The sequence below is a fragment of the Candoia aspera genome, chromosome 3 (assembly GCF_035149785.1).
Source record: "Candoia aspera isolate rCanAsp1 chromosome 3, rCanAsp1.hap2, whole genome shotgun sequence".
Classification (NCBI taxonomy): domain Eukaryota; kingdom Metazoa; phylum Chordata; class Lepidosauria; order Squamata; family Boidae; genus Candoia; species Candoia aspera.
Window position 1 is genome coordinate 118,217,965 of NC_086155.1, and position 24,282 is coordinate 118,242,246.

Below are 24,282 nucleotides of genomic sequence, written 5' to 3' on the forward strand. Positions count from 1 at the left end.
TTCAGTGTTAATATTACCAACAGCAGCAATGATATTAAGCAAAAAGCTTTCTCTTTTACATACACATTTCTTAAGTCTGGTTTGCTGCTCTGCGTTTTTTGGCAGACTGAAGCCTCAGTCTGAAATTTACTCATTAGGGAGTATTATAGCTGTAAAACTTCTAATGTTACACTGCCGTGTAATGATTTAAAGTAGAATGATTTAAATATCAAGGCAATCAAATGGTTCAACTGATTTTATTTAGAATGGGTCCAATGCAATTTTCCATTTGGGTTCCACATTTCAGATTCGCCCTTTGTATTCCTCAGAACATTATATGAAGTCTTAAAAATATGTTTAATATAAGAAGGAATGTGAATCTTCAGTACCTGCTGGACATTTATATACAATTCTGACACGGGACTCAAATGTACTTGTTTTTTTATGTTGGGAAAGGAAATCCTGGCATGCAAATAATCCTAAAGATGCCTCATTTTTTTAAAAAATCTGAGTTAGCTTTTGTAACAGGTCTATCATGTCAAACTGAGTACCATGCATTTAAGGTTAAATCTTCATCAGTCTACTTTTGGCCACTGCAGAAGTGAACAGGAAAAGATGCTCATCCTACTGGGAAGATGAGAATTATTTGGCCACCAATTCTTTGCAATCTCTTGCTTATGGGCTCATTTGATTTCTGCCTGGCCTTCATGGGACCAGACTGGTTTTCCTGGTGAACAACTGCACTCCACTTATCAAACAGCTAGCACGTTTTGAGCAACGGAGTGCCTTTTGTTTTAAATACCAGACTTTGTGTCTTTGCTAGAATTCTGACTTTTTTTTATGAACAAAAGGTCATGTTACAGAGCACAAATGAGGTCTAAAATTCAGCCACAGCAGACCACAGCTCCACAGAAAACACATCTTCAAGGTAGGTTGACCTGCTTGAAAAAAAGAGATCAAAAACAGCACAGCAAACATGGATCTTCAATGCACTGTTTCCCTAATTAAATATTAACGGCTTCATTCCACATTTAAACGAACTAAGCAACAATGGATGGAATTTCCACTACCACCAGCTGTTGTTGCTGTGCCATGGGAAAAAGCAGGTGACAATGTGGCTGAGATGGAAGAGAGGGGACAGGCTCGATAGGGGCAAGTGATACAATCTCAGCATCTGCACTAAAGTGACGTAAGATGATCAAATGATCATTCACCAGTTTCAAAATATAATCTTCTACAGCATTTCCCTTCCTTCCCTTTGTAAACAGATCTGCTCATAAATAATTTGGATGTCTCCATGACATTCATGATACTTAACAGAAGCTGAAGTAGAAAAGGATGGATGTGGTATACAGCATCGAGAAAATGTCAAAAAGTACTTCATTTTTGTGGTTGAGTTGTGTTGTTTAGCGTCTGATGAGTGGGTTGCAAGTAATCAGCCGTCAGACACGGGAGGAGTGACCCACCCATATTTTTCATGGGTCTTCACCAAACTCTTAAAAGTTGCTTCGGCTTCCTTACGGCTAAAGGACTTTTTTGATTTTCCAGCTTTTCTGCAGATGCGGCCCTGAATGAAAGAAAGTAACCAAGAGAAGAAAATCAGGAATCTGGTAGATATATATGTGTCATTCCACAGATACTGACAATAGGACCACAATTCATTAGTTATTGGGGCTTGCCCATTTACAGAACTTCTGTTTACCAGAAAGCATATTGGTGAGTTTTTTGCCACAAATTTCTCTAGCCCTCCCACCTCTCATTTTCTATGATTCTGGCTCACTTCTGCCTTTTTTACCTGGAGAAACTTCCAGAAAATGCATGGAAGTACAACTATCCACCACATTTACTTTCTAAGCATTCCATAGAGCTATTATAAATAGAAAGAATTCTAGAGGCTGTTATTTTACTTTGTACTATGCCAGTCTCCTATTTGCATATTTTGAAATCCAAATACTTGAAGTCAGTGGAAATGCACCCTGTTGCCTACCCCTTTTGTAGACTGCCTTGTGTTGTTACTTCACAATTGTCAGAAGATTATGTGGAGAGACTCAGGTGGAAACAACACAGTAATTTAGAACTTTAAAAAGCATTTCACCCATCTTTCTAAAAAGGCATTCATAGCATATCTGTCCTGAAAGTTTTCCTTAGAGAAGACGTCACACCCCAACAATCTACTTCAGGCCTCCATGTCTCTGCTTCAATGTCACTATGTCCTGCCCACCACCTAACAGCCATGTTACATCTGCTAGTGACCCACGCAGTATCACTATTTTTCCTTTGGAATGTAGGAAGAGGGGTAATAAAAGCATTATCCCCTTCTTGCTCCTCCAAAATTGTATTGGGGTAAGGTAAAAATCTTTAAAATATATTATTCTCATTTACACTCAGGAAACCCCCAATTCTGTGTGCAAATGCTAGGGAGGGGTGATTTCTTGAACTATGATGTTGGCTTCTTAAAACTTTGGCCACTCTTAGAGGGCAGTGTAAGGCATTCATGGAATGGAAGACTCTATGCAAAAGACCCACAGTTGGAAAGATAACAACAAAAAGACCACAATCTTTATTCTTTGCATTTTCTTCATCCCTTGACAGCTTTGTACACCATAGCTAAAGTTCTAAGCTAGGTTACATGACTTTGAAAAAAAGGTAAGTTAGGAAGTAGAAGCAGAGATTCAGTGAGCATCTTCGCTGAGCTTGGAATGTTCTCCCTTTAAATGAACAAAATGTGGAGAGCAAAGAATCATTCCTTGGAGTGTACCCTAAAGCCCATAGTTGAGTGGGGGGAGGAGAATGGGACGAGGGGGAGGGGAGGGAAGGAAGATGTCTATTTTACTAGAACTTTGTCAACTTTCCAAAAGTTATACACATTCCCTTGTTTTGATTATTCTCTGGGTTCAGACAGCTAATTTTGTATTTATTTTCTAAATTTTGCTTTTTATAACTCTTTTATTTGTTCAAATCACATACATGATCAATACAGATCACCAAGTTTTGTTCCAGGACAAAGATGGGCAGAGAATGGTCTGCTTTGTTAAAGAACCATCTTGCTCTGGATGATTGCTGGGCTCCTTATTAAAGAGTACTGGTTTAGGTGAACCTTAGTCTCAATATGTAAGTATATATTACGTTCCCAAGCAAGTGTCCATACTCAGGATCATTTAAAACAGTTTAGTTATGGTTTAAATCAGTGTTTCTCAACCTTGGCAACTCTAAGATATGGACTTGAACTCCCAGAATTCCCCAGCCAGCATGGCTGGCTGGGGAATTCTGGGAGTTGAAGTCCACATATCTTAAAGTTGCCAAGGTTGAGAAACATTGCCTTAAATGTTAAAAAGCAAACTTACCTTGAGTTGAGCTCAATTCTAGGTGACTTACATGGGCACATTCTTGAAGTTTTCTTGGCATGCTATGGCAATGGCTTGTCACTGCCTTTTTCCAGGATTTTTTTTTTTAATGTTAAGTCAAACCTTCAGCCTTGGACCTTCCAGATCGTGTTTATTCCATTACCAACCAGGGCCAACCCTGCTTTGCATTCTTGATCAGCTGTGGTCAGATAGATGCTGCCATTTAGTACAGCAGCTGAAACATTAAGACACTTGAATATAAAGATTCAGAACACCCCAAATATGAGATGTAGAATGGACATGCATCTTTCTGTAGAGAGGGACATCTTAAACACACTAGACTGAACTCAGCAAATCCCAATTATAGATTACAGTATCCTAAAGTCTTATTTTGTTTTTCTATACAATTTTTAACTAGGTCTTAGCAGGAGGCAGCACCTGGCCAACTTTTTTTGGATTCCGAAACTAAGCAGGGCTGGGCCTGTTTAATACTTGGGTGGGAGATCTCCAGAGAATACCAGAGGTGTAGGCTAGACTGGGAAATTAAAAAAAAATCATCCTGGTCAAAGGCAAACCACTTCTTATTGCTGCCAAGAATACTGCATGGGTACTCCATGAAGTCACCAGGAGTCAAGCTTTACTTGAAGGACATTTTATTTGATATACAGTATGTACACTATTTTGTTTTTATATCACTTGTCATGTCTCCTTCAAAGAAACTTCAAACTGCCGTTTGCTAGAATTCAAGAATTTTGAATGATCCCTGGCATCAGAGGGCTACAGTATCCAGAATTCCCTGAGCTAAGGGAATCCAATTTAGGTCTACAGTGCAGTCATGCCTAGTATCTGACAGAGTGGAGGTGTCCAGGGCCATGAATTTCAGAAAGGAAAGACAGATGTAGGAGGCAAAGAGAAGAGACAAACTAAGCAAGCAAGGAACTAAAGAGTGTAAGACAAAGTTAAAGGCCAGTTTATTCAGCCAGCAAATTGGAAATGTCATGCACACAAAACTACCACCTGTATGAGGCAATATCCTACATGAAGTGTAGTGGAGAAAATAAATCTAACAAACAAAATGAAGACTACCCCACCCATCCCAGTCTTCTGGATATGACCAGGGTCAAACCTGGTTAATCTCTTTGCCTAATCCCATCAGACCTAAACTGACCCTCCCTGGAATCCCATCTAGACCAAAGAATAGAAGCCTCCTCACCAGCTCACAGCCCAGCCCAAGGGCAGCCCTTACATGGGAACTGCACCATAGGGGAGCCCCAGCCTTCCATCCTCCATCACCTGATGACCTCAACATTACACCTCCTTCACAATGGACTTCCTCAGCTCTGCTGCCCTCCTGAAAGGCCCATTTTGCCTAATGATAGAACTTGCCCCAGGTATACTGGCAAGGACTGCCTAGCTTCCCCAAACTAGCCAGCCAATCAGATCCCTAGGATTTCCCACCTTGTAGCCCTCAACTTCTGTAAAAATCTTTGCTTTTCCATTGTTTGGGGTCCCTCTTTCTTGTAAAGCAGGCACCCTATGATAAACATGGTTCTCCTCAGTGTTGTGTTCCTTCTTCAGACTGAATCCACAACAGAAGTTATTTCACACAAAAATGAATTCCTGATCTTTTCCCAAGTTAGATTACGGTGAGACAGAAATCTCTAGCATTCTACTACAATCTACTTCCTGCCCACTCCTGGATTACAGTACTGTGGTCCTTCTCCTGGCACTGGTATTATGAGAAGCTTTAGTTTAACAGAAGTCTCTGTGAAACTCTGAACTTTTAAAACCACTTTGTCTCTATGGGTCTTTCCCAACTACTGAATTACATTATTATCCACACAACCTTGAATTGGCAGAAAGCAATACTAGCACGAACCTACTGTCCTCATTGCAGATCTATTGCCTTTATTCCCCGTCACCTCATTCCCACAGCACCACCACCTCCATCAGGTAATAAGTAATAAAGCCTAACAGATTTACACCCCTTGAGGTTGTGCTTAAGATGGTGGATGGTATTGGAATAAGGAGAAAAATACTACTTTAACAACAGTACAGCTTATGATGGCTTAAGGCTGTTTCCCGAAGGGCTGGAGATGAGATAAAGGGAACATCATGGAAGTGTGGGAGAAAACTCCTGTTGTCAACTATGTTGTGGGTAGATGGAAGTGGGGACAAAGCCCAAGAGTGACTCAGAATATGTAGTGAAATGAATTAGTACTTGCGTTCACATGCTAGCACCTCTCCCACCCCCAGCTGAAAGAAGAGAGACTAATAAGGAAGCAAACATTGGTTGGCTACAGAAGGAATCTGAGAGAAAAGGAATGGTAGTATGGAAGGCAGCTTTGCAATTCCCTGTCTTTGGGGACCTGGGGAGTGAAGTCTGCTGCCCTGTTAAACAAACACCATGAACTTCCTGAAAAAGTTTACCACTCAGGAAAGACTTGTTTTAACCATGCCGGGTTCATCCTAGGCTAAAAACATTGTTTCACCAACAATATTTAATGACCAGATTCCAACTTCATACTAGGCCAAAATCAAACAAACCTCATCAAAAGTCACAAAAGTTAAGAATGTGTCCTCCTCCTTAGAACCACCATTTGTACTCAGTGGGGGAAAAACAATCAGTTTACAATAACTGCTTGTTCATGGCACCTACGGTCAGCTTTCTTTTTCAAGGCAGTGACTAGAGCAGTTTCTCAACCGTAGCAACTTTAAGATGTGTGGACTTCAACTCCCAGAATTCCCCAGCCAGCCATGCTGGCTGGGGAATTCTGGGAGTTGAAGTCCACACATCTTAAAGTTGCTAAGGTTGAGAAACAGTGGGCCAGAGTTAACTGACTTGTGTTTGCATTTCTTATGAGCTATTTCATTGACTGGAAACATTCTGCCTCCTGGTGTATTGGAAGCAGTTTACTGAAAGTACCGAGTATGACTGGAGGAAGAGCTCATCAGTGCTCAGGAGGATTTTAAATTTACTGACTTGTTAATTTTGGCCTCTGCTTGCCAGTACTTATATGTGCTTTCTATCATGAAGTTCTTTATGGGAAAAGTACTTTTTCACAAAAGGCCTATGTGTTTCCTTTTCTGTTTGGCTTTATAAACCTCCTGCCCTCTGCCAAAGAAATGAATTTCTAAACCTTTTGGTTTACATTTCTGTTTAGGCATAATGAAACAGTACGATTTTGATAACAAAATACTATGTTGAATAAGATAAAACCAGACTTCAGCATTTAAGCCATTCTTGAAAATAGAGGATTTTATGGCATAGAAAAAGCCCATCCTTTACTCATCTTAAGTAGTTCACACACACACACACACACAATCGATTCAATTGTGTCTGATTCTTGGAGACTGACTAGACAAGTCCTTGCAGTTTTCTTGGCAAGATTTCGGAAGTGGTTTGCCCTTGCCTTCTTTCTAGGGCTGAGAGGGAGTGACTGGCCTAAGGTCACCCAGCTGGCTTGGTGCCTAAGGCGGGGCTAGAACTCACAGCCTCCTGGTTTCTAGCCTAATGCCTTAACCGCTACACCAAACTGGCTCTACACACTGGCTCTACACACATACACATGTACACACATAGATATATATTGGAAACTGAAAGCCTCTTTCTTTGATTTACGATATTAGTTTTTATTTCCCATAATCTCATTAGTTTCAATATCAAACCCTCTTGACAGTTCTTCTGATGAATTCAAATCCCAGATGTTACAATACCTTCCAGCATTCACCGGAAGCAATTTCTCTTATATGCACTGGCTCACTCTCACTGCCTCTCCCTTATGACTCTGTTTCCAGAACTCACATGACAAGGCAGTTCCTACAGGAATGGTCCCATTGCATCCAATTTGCAATAACAAGCTGGGGGTGTTTGTGTCTGTGTGTTTTTTCTCTCTCTCTCCTTTTCCTTCTCCTTCCCTTCCCTTCCCTTCCCTTCCCTCCCCTCAGCAGGTACTCCTAGGACATTGTGAGCTGTACTGCTATAAAAGGTAGTCACTCCAAGGGTTACTGCACAAAGGTCCTCTTCTGATGGCACTAATCAAACCATCTGCAATTCTTTAGGATAGCTGACAACAGCTGGATAGAAAATTCACGTTTAAGCAGTGTTGAATGCACGATTGAATTAAAAAATAAACATGAGAACTTTCCCTGTCAGTAAATGTATTAATTATTTAAAAGTCATCTGAAAAGGAGAATTCTGTAAAACCACAAATTGCTTACCTATTCTGTCCCATCAGACTTTGAATCCCCTGCTATTTAAAGTGAATTGTAAAAACTTATTGCTATGGTGATTCCTGACTTGATTTTAGCATGAATTGGATTTTTTTTCCATTACCAGAACCTTTTCAAAATAGGGAAATACGAAACAGTGACAGACATAGTAATTATTACATTTTTTGAAATAAATGACAACAGACTAAATGTGAGATTGAAACCATCACTGCTACTGCTACCCATTCAGAACCCAGATTCAGGAACATGGGTCTCTAACAATCTATAGCACAACAGGGAAGAGGTGACACTTCCCTGCCCAGCAACTAACCCCCTGTGCAGGAAAGATTCTTGATCACACTTTTGTCATGTTACTCAGAAATCTAGCTTCAGAAGCTAAAGGCTTGAGATCAGGCAACTATAGGACCGGATCTGCCCGATCCATAATCCATAAAGTAGCACCTGTAGGCACATCACCCACAATTCTGCATGGAAGGCATCTGCAGGACCCCAAAACTTGGTTTAAAACATGTTTTTAAACTGCTGAAATGTTGCTAGATTCAGCAATACACACATCCAATAAGATTTCAACAGTTTTGCCTGAAATCTATTGGCTGGTTTGGTTCACTGATTCTGCACTGATTCTTTTTTTCAGTTTAGCTATCTTGTTCTGAAATTTATTTTACATCATGGCTAATGAAATACGAGAATACTAAAATGTGAATTATTAAAATAAGAATGTTTGCTTATACTCATTATTTATTAGAAGATTGTTGTAGAATTTTATGGCTTTGAAAATGAGGAAAGTAGGAAGAATTTATTTATTAGTTTTGTATATTGAAGTTCTTCAGGAGCTCAAGTGTATATGACTCCAATATATCCTGTCTATAATCAGTTGTGTACAAATCCTGCTACTGTCAGCAGCACTTAGCCAAGCATAGTGACGATCGTTTTCCATGTCTGAGCTTTCCTGAATGTATGAGCTTTCTATGTTCTTTGTAACCCTTCTTACTGTAGAGTTTTTATGCCTTTTTAGAGCTTTATTCAGAAAAAACAACAAAAAACCTCCCTCCCCTGATCCACAAAGCTGTTTCTTGAAAGATGAACTTTTCATACCACTATCTGCATTCCTTGTCTTGTTCTGTAAAGGAGGAGTGATTATCTTCCCCTCTCCTCTGTACTTCTGCTTTGTAAAAATAATTATGACACAGTCTTTTTAGGCAGCAAGCTACATCATAAACTTCCAAAAGTCCTTGGGATGCTATGTGAACCACATAGTCCTATCTCATCAGGTTTCACCTGCAATTCAACCAAATCATGACTTGATCCTAAAGTTAGATTTGGAATGGTCACCTTATGTGCATTCTCACAAAACTGATTCCTGGGGCCAGTTACAAAACACCTATTTACCAAAAGGCAAACTGGTGATTGTCCCAACCTCTCTCCCTTTGACTCTTTCAAGACATTGTTCATCTCCTTAACTTACTGCCTTTTTCTGAGAAAGTGAGCTTCTAAACATAGACTGCTAAGTGAAAGAATGGGCTGCAGCCTTGTATCAGTTTTATCTTTGAAGAAAGCCATCAGGTATTTGTGGGACCAAAAGCATTCTGGAAATAAAGATTATTCTTGAAGTTGGCACTTTGCCTTGCCAGATGTTATAACTTCCCATTATATTTTTATTTAAAAGAATCTAAAACAAAATCTGATAGACTCTGAAGCTTGGCAAGTATTATGGGAGGTCTCTGGGGAGTATTACACTGGAGACCAAACTTTATGTAATTTCCATTAATTTCAGTGGCACTTCCACCAGAGAACTGCCTGCCAGATTGTACTCCCCCCACTTTTTTTACACACACTTATTTAGAAATAAGTCCCATTTACTTAAATGGAAATTCTGTATAGACACGCATTGCAAGCCTCCTGCTGTCAAGACAATTCCATGAGAGACAGGCCAATGTTAATCATGATAACATTCCAAGACAGTATAGCACAACACACCATGGAAGAGGCAGGGATAAATTATTTAGTATCCTTCAAAAGTTCTGGATTACAATCCCTATAATCCCTTTCCATTGGACATGATGACTAGAGCTAATGGGAATTTCTGGAGGTCACTGGGTTCTTCTGAGCCCTAGTTATAAGCTTCCCCAAGTTTCAGCTGGCCACTTTTGGATTGAGATGTTGAGCTACCCAACCTAATGCTTTCTAGATGTACCGGACTTCACCTCCCAGAATTCTTAGCCAATATGATGGGTGCTGGCTAGGATGTCCTAAGAGTTAAAATCCAAAACTCAGGAAGATACCTAGCTGGCAAAACCTGGGATAGATGATCCCATTGTCTTATGTATTAAAAAAAACAACTATCAGCATTGCCTAATTAAAATGACAGAAATTATTCTAGAGAACACTGGGGATCTTATCAAGTGCTAAAAGATGTCAATTTATAAAGATAGCGCAAAAAAAAAAAACCTACTGTACATTTCAACATCTCTCCTGGCAGATGAGAAAAGCTAGTTCTAATAGAATCAGTGTTTCTCGCACTGATCAGAGCTTTGGTACAGCCTGTCTTATACAACAGAATGATCAAGGTTATATAATGCAGAGTGGCTCTAAATGCTTGACAGCAATTACTCAGATTATTATGAAGTCATTGACCATACTGTACTATTAATATCTTTTTTCTGATGCCATTTTTAATAAGAATAAAATATTAGGTACCTGTTGACTATAATTTATTTGTTTCCCTTGGCTGTTTAATAATATAAAGAGCGGCATCCTGTTTTCGATTAAAAATATAGGAAATAAAAACCAGTGACTGAATTCTAGTGAAATATTGCAGTGTGAATTACTAGCAGATACGTAGTGTGCTGTTCTTATCTGCTCAGAAGGAAGAGCCACTTTATTTAAGCAGACTTTCTTCTTAGTAAATGTCTTTAGGATTTAAACTTCAAAAGCTTTCCACTCTTTAGACTTTGGCTGGTCCTGAAAATCTAAACAATCTGTGCGATTTAGGAGACCATAAAGAAGCCCGGAACTGCAGTCTATACAGGAATGTTGAAAACAAGATCCCAGAAGGCAGTGGCCAACCAATTCTCTACTGTTGCCGTGAAAACAGCAGTTGAGATCAACTTGAAGGAGTTTTTATCTTGTATGTTTTTTAACCTAAAGGAAGTATTTTCAGCTATACCATATAAACTGCATTTCTGATTCCCTTCCCCATTGATTGAAGAGGGAAATACTCAAAGCTTATAATGTGTTAAAAATGCATATTTAAGTCATCATCCAGTTCAATTTTAATTTTAAAATGCTCATTAATTATGTATTTATGAAAGATAACCTTCCATTAAGGGGTAAAGTTGGAATAAAAGAGTAATTTACTACATTTTTAAAGAAATTATGAATTTCAGTCTCTTTTTCAGTGAGAGCTAGTTGTTTGATCCCAGGGGGTCAATGGAATCTGATCTCTTTGGGCAATACAGAGCAATGTATAATCTCATTAAAATAAGAACCATGAGGTGAAAACTATGAAGTGAAGCTAAGATTAAGGACATAAAGTTAATTTATCCTTAAGGTATCACAAGAGTCATCTGTTTTTGGAAGAGTAATGGCTGAGTCACAGAAAGCAATTAAGTAGAAGACTATTTTCTATTTGCCAGGCTATAAAAAACTCAAGCACAACTGATTACATTAGGTGTAAAAGGATATGAATTTAGTCATGTAAATAATGAAATATGACACAATACATTTGTTTAATTAAATATACAAACACTTCTTCCCAAAATGGACAAATATTTATGGAATATAAATATTTACAAAACTTTTATCTAGGAAACAAAATCACCATTCTTTACTCAAGAATTTTGGAAATGGAGGAATAGGGTTGTATTCAATGACGTCATACTGCTCATGAAAGAATTCTGCCAATGGGATGGAAATGGATTGCGTGCAGCAGGGAAACTCCTACTTAGTGAATGCCTCTGTCATAATCTTGGATGAAGACCACGGATTGCTGGAATGGCATATTATGACAAATAATACATTTTCTAATACTTGAAAATCTATTTCCCTAAGGTTTTTCTCATAAAGGAAAGGGAGGCCAAAGAAAAAAAGACACACTGCTTCATTTTTTAGTCCTTAATAAAATGAAACATCAATCACTCTGAAATCTGAGAAACGCATATTGTATATTGCTTACCACGCAAAAAAGTATTTCTCACTAATGGAATAAGGATAATTTGATTGTGCTTTGGCAGACAATAACTAGATAAATGTATTTATACTTTAAGTATGAAAGGTGGATAATTTAAATTAATGCAATATATATAATTGTTTAGGAAAAGTTATAATTTAATAGAAACTTGATTTAAATCAATAAACAGCTCATTCTCTTGGTGATTTAAATTATACTTTTACTTGTTTTAGAAAATGGTGCATAGTACACAATCTATTTAATGGAATTTATTGGTGTATTAATAATGTATTCAGAATGTTAACTAGTAGTTTATAATGCAGTATATTCATCTATTAGGGTAGTTATTTTAACATTTTAGGTTATTTTATAAAATATTTGACTTTAACAGAATAATTCCAGTTGGATTTAATTCTAAATAACTATCTTACTTAATATTACCGTCCTACTAGACAGATGAAGGCAACCAATAACCACTGGACATTGCCCCTCTATAGAAGAATATTATTGCAAGTGGGAGACTGACTGGTCCTTGTATTTCTTAGCAACAACAGGGAATTTGCTGCCTTCCTCTTTGCCCCAAAAGAGACTGGTGTGAGTGAGCCTGAATTTGTTTGTAATGCAGGACAAATTTATTGCAGGCCAGCTTGGAGATCATTTGATATACAGTAATAGGATAAAGCAGGATATAATTATTCCATATTGGTGGTTCCAACTTTTTCCTTTATGTGGACCACTACAACACTGTTACCCAGGCTTTGAGATCTGGCAAGATTTTTGTCTGTATATATAGGAAACTGCCAGAGATCTATAGTACTCCCAACATACCAGTTATAGTGTTCCTCACTAACTGGTTGGAGACCACAGGAGCACAGAACTTACGCTTAAAATGTTAAATACTACGTAGATTTATAACAACCATCTGAATTCTCCATAAAGTTAAGCAAAAGTAAATATTTATAATTTGGAAACTAACCAAAATGGAAAAGGTCAAGGTAACTAAAGAAGAAAAAAATACTATACATTATAATTCAGATAACCACTCTGAATCCTATACAGAGTTGCAGGTAACTTAACATTTTTTATCCAACTATGTATCTACTACTTGTCATGTAAAACACTCTGGGGCAGTGTATAACATGAACATGCAATAAATACATTATATGATAAAACAGGACACATCAAATATAAGCAATGCCAAGAACAATACATCAGTATTATCCTTAGATGTCCAATGTTTTCAGCAAATCACAGCATGCTTTATTTTTTTGTGCGTGAAGGTGAAGTGTAAGTTGGAAAAGTATTAGGAGAATAGGCACCATGATAGAAAAAAACTGTTACCTGATGGATGCTAATGAATATCTGTAAATGGGACAACAGTGACCAGGAATAACTAAATGGTCTGCTTGGGTATCCTGGTCTTACCAGTTAACACCCAACCTTAATTCCAGTGCAGCAGCAAGGGTAGCACTGGCAGTTGGCCAACTTTGCTAGGAGTCTGCAGGTACTAATGGGATAAATAGATAAACAAACAAACAAACAAACAAATAATATTTTTATATTGCATATTGGGCCGCTAGTATTAGCAATGATTCCTACAGAGTCTGTCTGCCATCAGAACAGACATTGCTGACCAAGGAAATCAGCCTTCTCCCTGAAGCCTCCAAAGATGTTTCAGACAGCTTGGGGACTCTCTAGATAAATTGTATAGTGGGGTTCTTGAGTGAAGGCAGAGAGGATGAACCCCCCCTTGCATGGGGTTGTCGTATGTAATACAGGACTGCACCCACAGCAGCCAGAGTCGCATTCCAATGCAATCTTAAGATTCTGTCCATTCATTTAATAGGTTAATAAAGGGTCACTGATTTAGTCTTAAGACATTAATAGGCTTAATGTGCATTAATGCAGCTTTAATTTTTAACAAGAAGATTGCTTGTATTTAAATATTTATTTTATTTTAATTTTCTTAGTTATGACATTTAACGACTACCTCATCCACTCAGACTCTGGTCAGTTTACAGTGGATATGATAAAATACAACTATCGAATTTAAAATACGAGAATCTTTTAAAACTTTTTAAAATTAGTCGTCTCTTAATATCCATTTTTTAAACAGGCAAAAGTTTTTAGAGGTTAAAACTCAACAGTAATATTTCCAAGCCTTATGCTAAACGTGTAGAATAGTGCTTGAGATACAACCCACAGGGTGGTTGTTCTGGAGGAAAATCGGAAGAAGCGCTAGGTACTCAAACACTCAGAGCTCCTGAATGAAAGGAGGGGTATAAATCTAATAAATAAATAAACGTCTAAAAAACAAAGGGCACAACCTAAGAGAAAAAAATTCAAAAGAATGAACCAGGGCAATGGGATTTAGGCTGAAGAACTTCTCACTGTACTGCTGCCCCGAGGAACTTATCTGTTATATTAACAACCGCCCAATCCTTTAGACTGCCATTTGAAAAGCAGAGAAGTGCTAAGAAAAATCTTCAAGCTGGAGAAGCGTGTATACCAGTGTTTAAAACAATCACTTGAAAATAGGGGCTGCCATGCTTAGTATTCAAGGAAGTGCCAAGCTGAATTTAAAGTAGCAGAAATTGCTTTGCTCTGTAATCACAGATACATTTCTAGAGAGAAATGGACATAAAGCACATCAAGATCTTGATGATGTTCTCTGGATAGGGTTTTACAGTTCAGCAGCGCATGTACACCTATCTTTGCCCTAGGAATTCATATTGGCTTGAACTTGAAACAAGAAGATCTTAGATATGGGGAGAAGGTAATCTGGTCAGACTTTCTTCTGGCTTCCAATCCACTTATTTTAGCAAGGTTTTGAACTTAACGCCCTTACAGATTTATATGAATAGCTGGAGACTTAAGAGCCAAACGTAATGACTAAATTCCACATACTGTAGCACTACCGTATAGAAAACACCATGTCAAAGTTTGGTTATAATGGAAAAGCTTAGTTCATTTAGACCAGTGGTCAGCAAACTACAGCCCACAGGCCAAATCCAGCCCACCGCTTGTCTTTACAGTTCCTGAGTTGGATGGGCAGGAAGCAGTTCTCTAGGTCTGAGCCTCCACCAAGGTCCAGGGATAACAGGTGGGGCTGAGGGTTGGGTCATCCTGGGCAGCGGCCTACTAGTGGCCTCCTTGTTGACAGGCCAGCACTGACCAATGGCTGCTGCGCCCCTTAGCCTGCAGGCCTGCCAGCCACGCCCACAGAGGCAGAAGAGGGGCAGGATCTAGCCCTTTAGAGAAAAAGTTTGCTGACTCCTGATTTAGACCCAAGTCTACCTAGTCTGGCTCTGTGCTTCTAAAATGAGCCAGTTAAATGCATACATCATGAAGCGGATCACCTTATTAGTTCACCTAATTTGAAGATCCTGGCTCTTATGCCCACATCTGTACACATGAATGTGGTTCCCTCCTCCCATTTTTAGCTATCACAGGTAGTTGTCATAATATTACTTTGCGGCAAAGAATTGCATAAGTTATTTTTCTACAGTCTATATTCTGTCAATCAAGACTTTATTGGATAAATCCTTGCGCTTTGAGAGACAGTGAGTGAAAGTAAAAGGAGGTGAGTGTATAATTACTGTAGTCTCTATTCACTCATGTCAGATTAATTATAATTGCAATAATTTTTGTTCTTTCTGTATACCACAGAATTGCATTTCATTAAACCAGAGGAAAAATCCTTGGAGCACTGTATAAAAGAAATTCACTTAAGCAGACATCCACCTTCCCTTTCACAAAGAGTTGCGGACCACATCGGACACTTCTTCCCACTTCCAGAATCCCAAAGGCCAGCCAGCATGATGTAAGCCAGAAGGCAAAGGTGCATGAAGTTAACCTTGATGAAGATATGCAGGAGCCATTAAGGGAGGCTAAATGACAATTTAGTCCAGGGGAAGCGGACAGCATGAGAAAGAAACTCAAAACACCCCGCCTTGATTCTGTTTGGTATAAGAGAAGGCAGAAGGGAAGTTCTGGCAGGCTTTCAAGAGTCCGTTATGATACCCTACAACAATAAAGTAGCATTTCTGTGCTCCTCATGGTGTCTGTTTCCTGATCTGGCCTACCTCAAGCATAGTTTATGGACTAAACCACACTTGTTGGGTACACGCTACATACTACTTCATAAATTCTGGTATAAAAATTAAAGGGTTGGGTTTACACAAAACACAAAGCCAAAGCCAAAGCAACTGTATGATGGCTTAGTGCACTGTATGAACTCAGCTCCTGATTGTATATCTTATATGTGGTCACAGGCAGGCTTATCTGTGGTCTAGCAACAACTACTAATGAAGTGATGAGAGTCCTTTACAATGCTGCCGTGTAGCAAGCTGAGCCACACCTGGAGATGGTACAAGAGATACGCTGCAGCATCCTAGATAATCCAACTCAGGCACTTGGCTAAGACACATCAAGACACATTCATAATACAGGCCACATGTGGCTGGATCTCCTTAACAAACACCAAAACCAGACAGAAGATGTTGCCGGGACGTGTTTGCACCATGGCTGTTAGGGGCCAGCAGAGAAGGGCCTCATGTTTTATCCAATCAGATTCTTGTTCCACCAAGGCCATCTCTCTCTCTCTCCTTGCTAGGAGACCCCTAAGCAGGGCACGAATTCCTCAGCTGTGAGGAGATAGTTCCTTACCTGGCCTTTCACAAGGCTAGCAGCAAACTGGCGCATGACAGCCTCAACAGTGTAGGCGCTGGACCATCCTCGGGGAGTGAGCAGCTCCATGCAGATGGCTCCGCCGTCGAGAACGTAGCCGTTCTCCAAGCGTGGGCTGAGCACGCGCATGAAGGGCGGCGCGAAGGGGAAGTTGTCTGGAAAGGTGAGGTTGAGAAGGATGTATTCAGTGTTGGTCTCCTTCATGTCCTGCCACAGCACTGAGTCCTTGTCCACCTGGTGCAGCTTCACGTTCCAGTCGAAGAGGCTCTCGTCCACAAGCTCCACCGAGATGAAGCGGTCGCTCAGGCGGGCGATGTCCTGCAGCTCCTTCATCAGCCGTCGGGTGCGCACTTGTGTGCAGTGCGCCTGCCGGCTGGCCGGCACCAAAGACGTGGAAACCAAGGCCGAGCCGGAGCGGCTACCGCCGCTGCCCCCCCCCGAAGGCTGCTCCTTCCCAGAGCCCGCCTCCTTGCCGCCTCCGTGCTGCTGCGCCTTTTCTTTCCCGCCGTCGTGGCCCACCGGCTGCTGCTTGGCCAGCTCCAGGACCTTCTTCGGCTTGTTGCGAGTCGGGCTACCGCCTCGGCTGCTGCAGCTCTCTCTGCTGGGGCTGCCGCAGCCGCTAGCCGGCGTGCCTTGCAGCTGCGGCTTATTCTTATGGTTGCTTTTGCCTCGCAGCGAGGAGCCCTGCTGGAGGCTGCCGCGCCGGTGATGGTGGTGATGGTGCTTGGGGTCCTCCGTGTCCCTATTGTGAAGACGAATCAGCCCGATTTTCCGGAGTAGCGTAGCCATGCTCCAACGGCCCTGGGTGGTCGCCGGAGCGGCAGGGGCGAAACGCGGCTAGGCAAACAGCAGGAGGGGAAGGCGGACCTCAGATCGGCCACCTGTCCGAGCTAATTAAACCAGCGACCCCGAATCCCTGGAGTTCCACAGCCGATCGAAGCAGAAGAAGCCGGAGGGGCGGAGAAGGTGGGGGGATGCGGTCTGGCTGGTACTTCTGGCCCCGGGTTGCTCCCCCTGCCTCTTTCCCCGCCGCTCAGATCCCTCCTCTCACCAGCGCCGTCGGCAGCATTGCAGCATTCGAACCGCCTCTCCCGGAATCATCAAAGCTCCGCGACCGTGGCCATTGAATCCCACGTTGCAGGGGAGGGGGAAGCACCCCCAGCAGCAGCCCCCTTTACCTCCGCCCACTCGCGCAGGCACGCTGCTGGTACCGCAGGAGGCCCCTCGCTTTCACAATAACCTTCAGGTCTTATTGACCGAAAACAAAAACGGGATCCTCTCCAAGAACAACCCACCCCGCTTCCTTTTTGCGCGAATCAAAAATCACCTACCCGCCGGCGCGCGGCACAGCGAGGGGAGAGGAGGGACCCCGAGTCAGGTTCCCTCCCGCCCCGCTCCGCCGGCGGACAATGTCGGTCTCCTCGGGAGAACGTCCTCGCTACCAAGCGGTGATACTTCTTCTCGCCCAACCGCGCTGCCCCTGGCCGCCCTTCTCTCCTTTGTTCAGCCTCGGGCTTCTCCCACTTGGAAGCCGGCAGCCAGGACCGTTTTAGACTGAAGGCGTTTACGGAAGGAAAAAAAAAGCTGTAGGGAGGATTGGAGAGTCGCCTCCTTCTTTGCGCAAAAGAGGGCGATCTTCTTTAACAAGCCTGCCGTCCTGCCCTGTAGCTCACCTCTCCGGCAACACAAATGGGGAACCCGAGTCAGCCGCGCAGCGCGTCCTCCCCTTTTTCCTCCTCCTCCCTTGCAGGGTCTGCCGCGCTTCTGCAGCGGATCTGACATTTCTGGGATCGGGGAGGGGAAAAATCGGGCTAAACTCCGCCCCGCTACTCTGTATGCTAGCGAAGAGGAGGACCTAGGCAAAAGCTCACGTGGTGGCGGGCTGGGCTCTCCCGAGCTGGAGTGGAGGGGAGCGAGTAGGAATTATGTTGTGAGCAAAGGATGCGGGAGCGATGCGTGGTTCTTTTCTCTTAGACTCAAAGCGTCGATCCCTCCCGCCCGCCTCTTCCGCAACCACCGGTGCCCTGCAAACAGCAAGCCATCTGCCTTCGGGTGGGTGGGTGGAACTGGAGGGCTTATAAAAATTACACTAACTTCCTGGGTATACCTTCAAACCAAGGTGGATTGCATTGTTGAGACGCACGAAAGAGACAAAATACGGCACGTCTGGCCCGCAGAGATAATCGGAATTCACTACGATTTTCTTCAAGGAAAAATTTCCTTTCCCGTAGAAGAATCCACGCGTGAGAAGCAGAGCTGTCTGTGGCCGTGGATGGGGAAGAGACCTGGTAACTGATTCTGGCAGGCTGCCTTTGCTTAACACTTGGCGGCATCCCTACCAAACAGAAAATAAAAATACAAAAGCGTGTTGTCTTATATTTAGTCTGTATGACTATATATTTGAAGAATAGCCCCCTGGGTCCCATAACAACTTAAAGACTTAACATTCATTTCTCTAAAATACATTTTGAAGCAAGAGCCCTGTTCATTTGTTTACATGGCGTTATCAGTTTACAGCTTATTTTGCAGAATCACCTAGCTAAACACAATTTTACACAGTAAGGGAGATCTTTCAACTTTGCAGCCTGCACGGCATTGAACTCAAGACTATGTGAAGTATCTCTTGGGAAATACATCTTAAGACACAAGATGTCAGAGGATCCCCTGTGTGTTTCAGGATCAGTTCATTCATGATGGTGTACCTATTTGTAGGCTGTAGTGAATGCCTCTGAATTACTCACCACAGTTTAATCCTCACAGCCAGAACTGTTGTACTTCTTGAGGTCAACTCAGCCACAAGACATAGTTGCTTAAATTCAACTGCTTTCAATAGTTGGCTTAGATCAAATCCCTCATATTGTCATTCACTTATTTATTAAACAAGCATGCCAAATAAACAACTGAAAACACACCGCTTTTAATTAGATAGGGATTTTCTAATCCACCTGTCTTGTACTGCCAAATTTAGATCTAATTAAAGATAAATATTTAGTCTTCTGTCTTTGCATCTATGCAGTGGTACTAATCAAGAGCACTTCAAGTTTTGCACTCAGCTGATGACTAGATGGACCCATTCTTCCATTCCCTGGGGTCAAGGGGGAAAGCTGTCAGAGTTGACCACTCCCCTGATATAATGAAGCACAACCCCAATAGCTTTGCAACTGTGGTTTAAAGAATTAATTGTCCGCCTGAAGATTAAGCTTGCTTCTCTTTTCATTTGGGTTAATTTCAGTTAGTCTTAGGCAGGCATGAAGAGAATGCTGGTGCTAGAGGTTTTAATTTTCTCCTGTGTGACTAAAGTACAGGCAGTGGAGGTTTAATTTTCCGTCCTCCAGGAAAGTCCAGGCCTGATGGACACCTTTTGCTTCCCTCTGGAATGATATATATTTAGTTGCAAATTCTTCCTGACTTTTTTCTCTCCAGCCTGTGCATCTTCAATAACAATGTAATAATAAGCTACATAGAATGGAACAGAACAGAACAGAGAACAGAACTTGAATGTAGTGGAATGGAATGGAATGGAATGGAATAGATAATCCATGGAATAGATTATATAATGTAATATGGGTTCTGCATATCATAATCACATCGGACACAAGATAATTTTGTCTTACTAGTCCCTGATTTACTGGAACTCTATACAATATGTAATATGCTGTTTCACTTGCAGTGCTTGCTTCTGAAGTCAACATTTTCCCTCTTTTTTATATTGCAAGATCATTTTAATTTAAACTAGGACATACTTCATTTTTTTTTTTTAAAAAGCTTAATTTTCTTCACTCTACTATTTGGGATGAGTTGCATATTTAGGTATGTCTTATCCTATTGCTTACTTTCCTATGACTTCTTCCTCTTCAACTCAACTTGAGTCACTTGAAAGTTATTACAGTCCAGGAATCAGATCTCCTAATGTCAGAAAAAGTCAGAAAAAAGCATAATCACAACAATACCAAGGGAAGAAAATGGTATCTTCAACTGCATGGTCTCTGTTGTCCATTGTCTTTTTTAATAGAAGGACTCAGTCATTTGGTGGAACACACATATGCTATCACATCATCTTGAAGGCAGGGTTTTTCAACTGCTGCTAAGAAGATCCTTCCCTGGGCAACATTCTTGTTGTTGTTTATTCATTCAGTTGCTTCCGATTCTTCGTGACTTCATGGACCAGCCCACGCCAGAGCTTCCTGTCGGTCGTCAACACCCCCAGCTCCCCCAGGGACGAGCCCATCACCTCTAGAATATCATCCATCCATCTTGCCCTTGGTCGGCCCCTCTTCCTTTTGCCTTCCATTCTCCCTAGCATCAGCATCTTCTGGTGGGCCATGATTGACTCGGGGTGTTCACGGTGTTTGATGCACCCCGATGTGGTAGCAGCCCTGGAGCTACCCACCTTTCCATTGCAACGACCCATCGCTTTTACGCAATTGGATGGGTCCATGGCCGGTGGCAAACCGGTCACGCATTTCACTGGGCTAGTGGCCTTACAAATGGGTAGCCATCGGGAAGGGTTGTCGTTTGTGGTGGCTCCGGTGGGGGGTCCGCTAGTGGTTTTGGGAGTACCCTGGTTGGTCCAGCAAAATCCCCAAATAAACTGGGTTTATCGAACTGTCACCTTTAAGGACGGATTTTATCAAGCACCGGAGGGAAGGGAATCCCCAGAGGAGGTGGTGGGGGTAGCGGCAGCTGCGACTCCGCATTGCCCGGTCCCTCCTCTGGAGGGCTTGCCGGTGGAATATCAGGCATTTGCTAATGTGTTTGGAGAGAAAGAAGCGGATCAACTGCCCCCTCATCGGAAAACGGACTGTGCCATTGAACTGGTGCCTAACACCCAATTACCTAAGCCAAAAATCTATTCAATGACGCAAAAGGAATTAACTTTGCTTCGAGAATTTGTGGATAAAAATTTGGCTCGTGGGTTCATCGAACCAGCAAACTCCCCAGTGGGAGCACCGGTCCTCTTCCGCCCAAAGAAGGATGGGACATTAAGACTCTGTACCGATTTCCATGGGCTAAATGCGGTCTCAATATCCAATAAATATCCCTTGCCTTTGATAAAAGATATGTTGTCTCATCTGGCCAAGCGGAAAATCTTCTCAAAACTAGATTTGAGAGAAGCCTATTACCGTGTAAGGATCAAAGAGGGGGATGAGTGGAAAACAGCATTCAATTGCCCGTTGGGAGCGTTTCAATATAAGGTTTTGCCGTTTGGTTTGGCTGGAGCCCCTGGGGTGTTTATGCAATTGATTAATGAGGTACTCCATGAACATCTGTTTAAAGGGGTATTAGTGTATCTGGATGATGTATTGATTTATACTGAAACTATGGAAGAACATGTCTACCTGGTTAAGCAGGTGCTTCGCAAGCTCAGAAAAGCTGAGTTGTATGCCAAACTGTCTAAATGTGCTTTCCATCAAACACAAATTGATTATCTGGGGTATAGGATCTCAGATAAGGGCATTGAAATGGATCCTGCCAAGATCCAGGCTATCGTAGACTGGGAAAGTCCCCGCACTCGCCGGCAACTTCAAAGTTTCCTGGGGTTCAGCAATTACTACAGATTATTCATAAGGGGGTTCGCTGAGATTGCTTTGCCACTAATTGAATTGCTTCGAACGAAAGGACTGGGGGATACTCGCAGAGTAAAAAACCCAGGTGCGCTGCTGAGGTGGACGCCGGCTTGTCAGGCGGTGTTCGATAAGCTAAAGGCATCCTTTACCCAAGAGCCAATCTTACAACACCCTGACCCCTCCAAACCGTTTGTGGTTCAGGTCGATGCCTCTGATTATTCCATTGGCGCATTGTTGATGCAAGCTGCTGGGGAAGGGTGCTTAAAACCATGTGCCTACCTGTCCCGTAAATTCTCTGAGACTGAAAGACGTTGGCACGTATGGGAAAAGGAGGCGTTCGCAGTGAAAGCGGCTTTAGAAACTTGGCGACACTTACTGGAGGGGGCTAATCACCCTTTCGAGGTGTGGACGGACCATAAGAACCTAGAAGCCCTCAGCACCCCCCGCAAACTGAGCCCGAAACAAGTACGTTGGGCTCAGTTCTTTAATCGATTCAATTTTCAATTGAAGTTTATCCTGGGGAAAAAGAATTTCTTGGCAGACGCCTTGTCCCGGCAACCTCAGGATTATTGCGCAGCACCAGAGGTGGTCAGCACTCTGTGGACACCGCCTCAACTGGGAATGCAGGTGGTAACGCGCAGCCAAACCCGTGCGCCGCAGCCAGCCACTAGGAATTCGGTGCCGCAAAGCACTTTGTCAATTCCCTCGCAATTGCAACAAAAGTTTCTAAAAGAACTAAAGACTGATACTTGGTTGCTGACTAATAGAGACATGTTACATTTGACCGGGGGTTCGCTTGGAAATCCAACCGTCTCTATGTCCCTGAGAACTTGCGTAAAGAGATTTTGTTCCGTTCACACGATGATAAGGTTGCGGGACATTTTGGTTTTGTTAAAACCTTGCACCTGGTTCGTCGGCAGTTTTGGTGGCCCACCTTGCGCAAAGATGTAAAGGAGTATGTCACCTCTTGCCCTGTGTGCGCTATATCAAAACGCAAAGTGGGCAAACATCAGGGACTCTTGCAACCGGTGGCTAGTCCGGCTTGTCCTTGGGATGAGGTGTCTATGGATTTTATTGTGGAGTTACCTCCTAGCCAGCGCAAAACAGTGATTTGGGTTGTAAAAGACTATTTTTCCAAACAAGCCCATTTTATTCCGTGCGTTTCCATTCCATCCGCTCGACAGTTGGCCCGTCTCTTCCTCGTACACGTGTACAGGCTACACGGATGTCCCTCTCGCTTGATTTCAGACAGGGGCACACAGTTTACTTCTCAATTTTGGCGTGCGTTCCTCAAACTCTTAGGGACTAAGCAAGCCCTGTCCACGGCGTGGCATCCGCAGATGGATGGAGCCATGGAGGCGCTCAACTCCACGTTAGAGCAATACCTGTGTGCTTTTGTGAATTATCAACAGGACAATTGGGTTGACCTCCTCCCTTTTGCTGAAGTTGCCTACAACAATGTGGTTCATCAAAGCACCGGACAAACCCCTTTTCGTACTGTCCATGGCAGGGACTTTGTCCCCATCCCTGATCTGCCACAGCCTTCCATGGGGCCGGCCTTGCCGGCAGATTGGTCAACGCAGGTGGTGGAATCCTGGCCAGTCATCCAGCAGGCGTTAGCTGAGGCACAGTCGGATTACAAACACTATGCTGATCAAAAGCGTGCACCTCAACCTGCCTTTCAAGTGGGGGACATGGTATATCTGTCTACTAAGTTTATCAAGTCTTCTCAACCTTCAAAGAAATTGGCACCTAAATTCGTGGGTCCTTTCCCCATGATCGCTCAAATCAACCCTGTGACTTTTAAACTTGATTTGCCACATAACTTGAAACGCTTACATCCTGTTTTTCATTGCAGTTTGCTCAAACCCGTTACCCATTCTGACCGATGGCATGATCAACCTTCAACTCCACCTCCCATCATGATTGACGGGCAACAATACTTTGAAGTTAAAGAAATTTTGGACTCTAGACGCCTTCGCAATACACTTCAATACTTAGTTCGCTGGAAGCATTTCCCTCATCCTGAGTGGGTGGCTGCCCACGATGTGGCTTCTCCTATCCTTGTTGCCCGATTCCATTCCGCGTACCCCTCTAAACCGGGTCCCTAAATTTTTTTGGGGGGGGCGGTATGTCATGTTCACCGTTTCAATGTGCTTGGTACATCGTAACGTTTTGCATGTCATTAGCCAGATGCATGTTTCATTTCTGAAGGGAGGACGGTTCCTGCTTGGGGAATACTTATCTCTTGGCTGCGGGCTTGGAATGTGTTTGGGTTATCTCATGTGTTCAAGGTTGCTTT

At 42.4% G+C, this 24,282-nt stretch overlaps 1 protein-coding gene across 1 annotated transcript; it reads right to left on the bottom strand.

The window, feature by feature from the left end:
- Positions 1 to 220: 220 nt before the first annotated feature.
- On the bottom strand, positions 221 to 17,353 carry UBE2QL1 (ubiquitin conjugating enzyme E2 Q family like 1). The gene is made up of 2 exons (XM_063298720.1): positions 16,393 to 17,353; positions 221 to 1,546 (listed from the first exon to the last, which is right to left on the bottom strand). Exons 1-2 carry the CDS (start codon positions 17,200 to 17,202, stop codon positions 1,415 to 1,417), a joined length of 942 nt encoding a protein of 313 aa, XP_063154790.1. The 5' UTR covers positions 17,203 to 17,353; the 3' UTR covers positions 221 to 1,414.
- Between the last annotated feature and the right edge of the window lie 6,929 nt (positions 17,354 to 24,282).

Excerpts from the sequence above, each read along its gene's own strand:
- UBE2QL1 (XM_063298720.1), bottom strand. The coding sequence starts at position 17,202 with ATGGCTACGCTACTCCGGAAAATCGGGCTGATTCGTCTTCACAATAGG. Across the intron at positions 1,547-16,392 it reads CTAGCCTTGTGAAAGGCCAG|GGCCGCATCTGCAGAAAAGC; the intron begins GTAAGGAACTAT and ends TCTTTCATTCAG.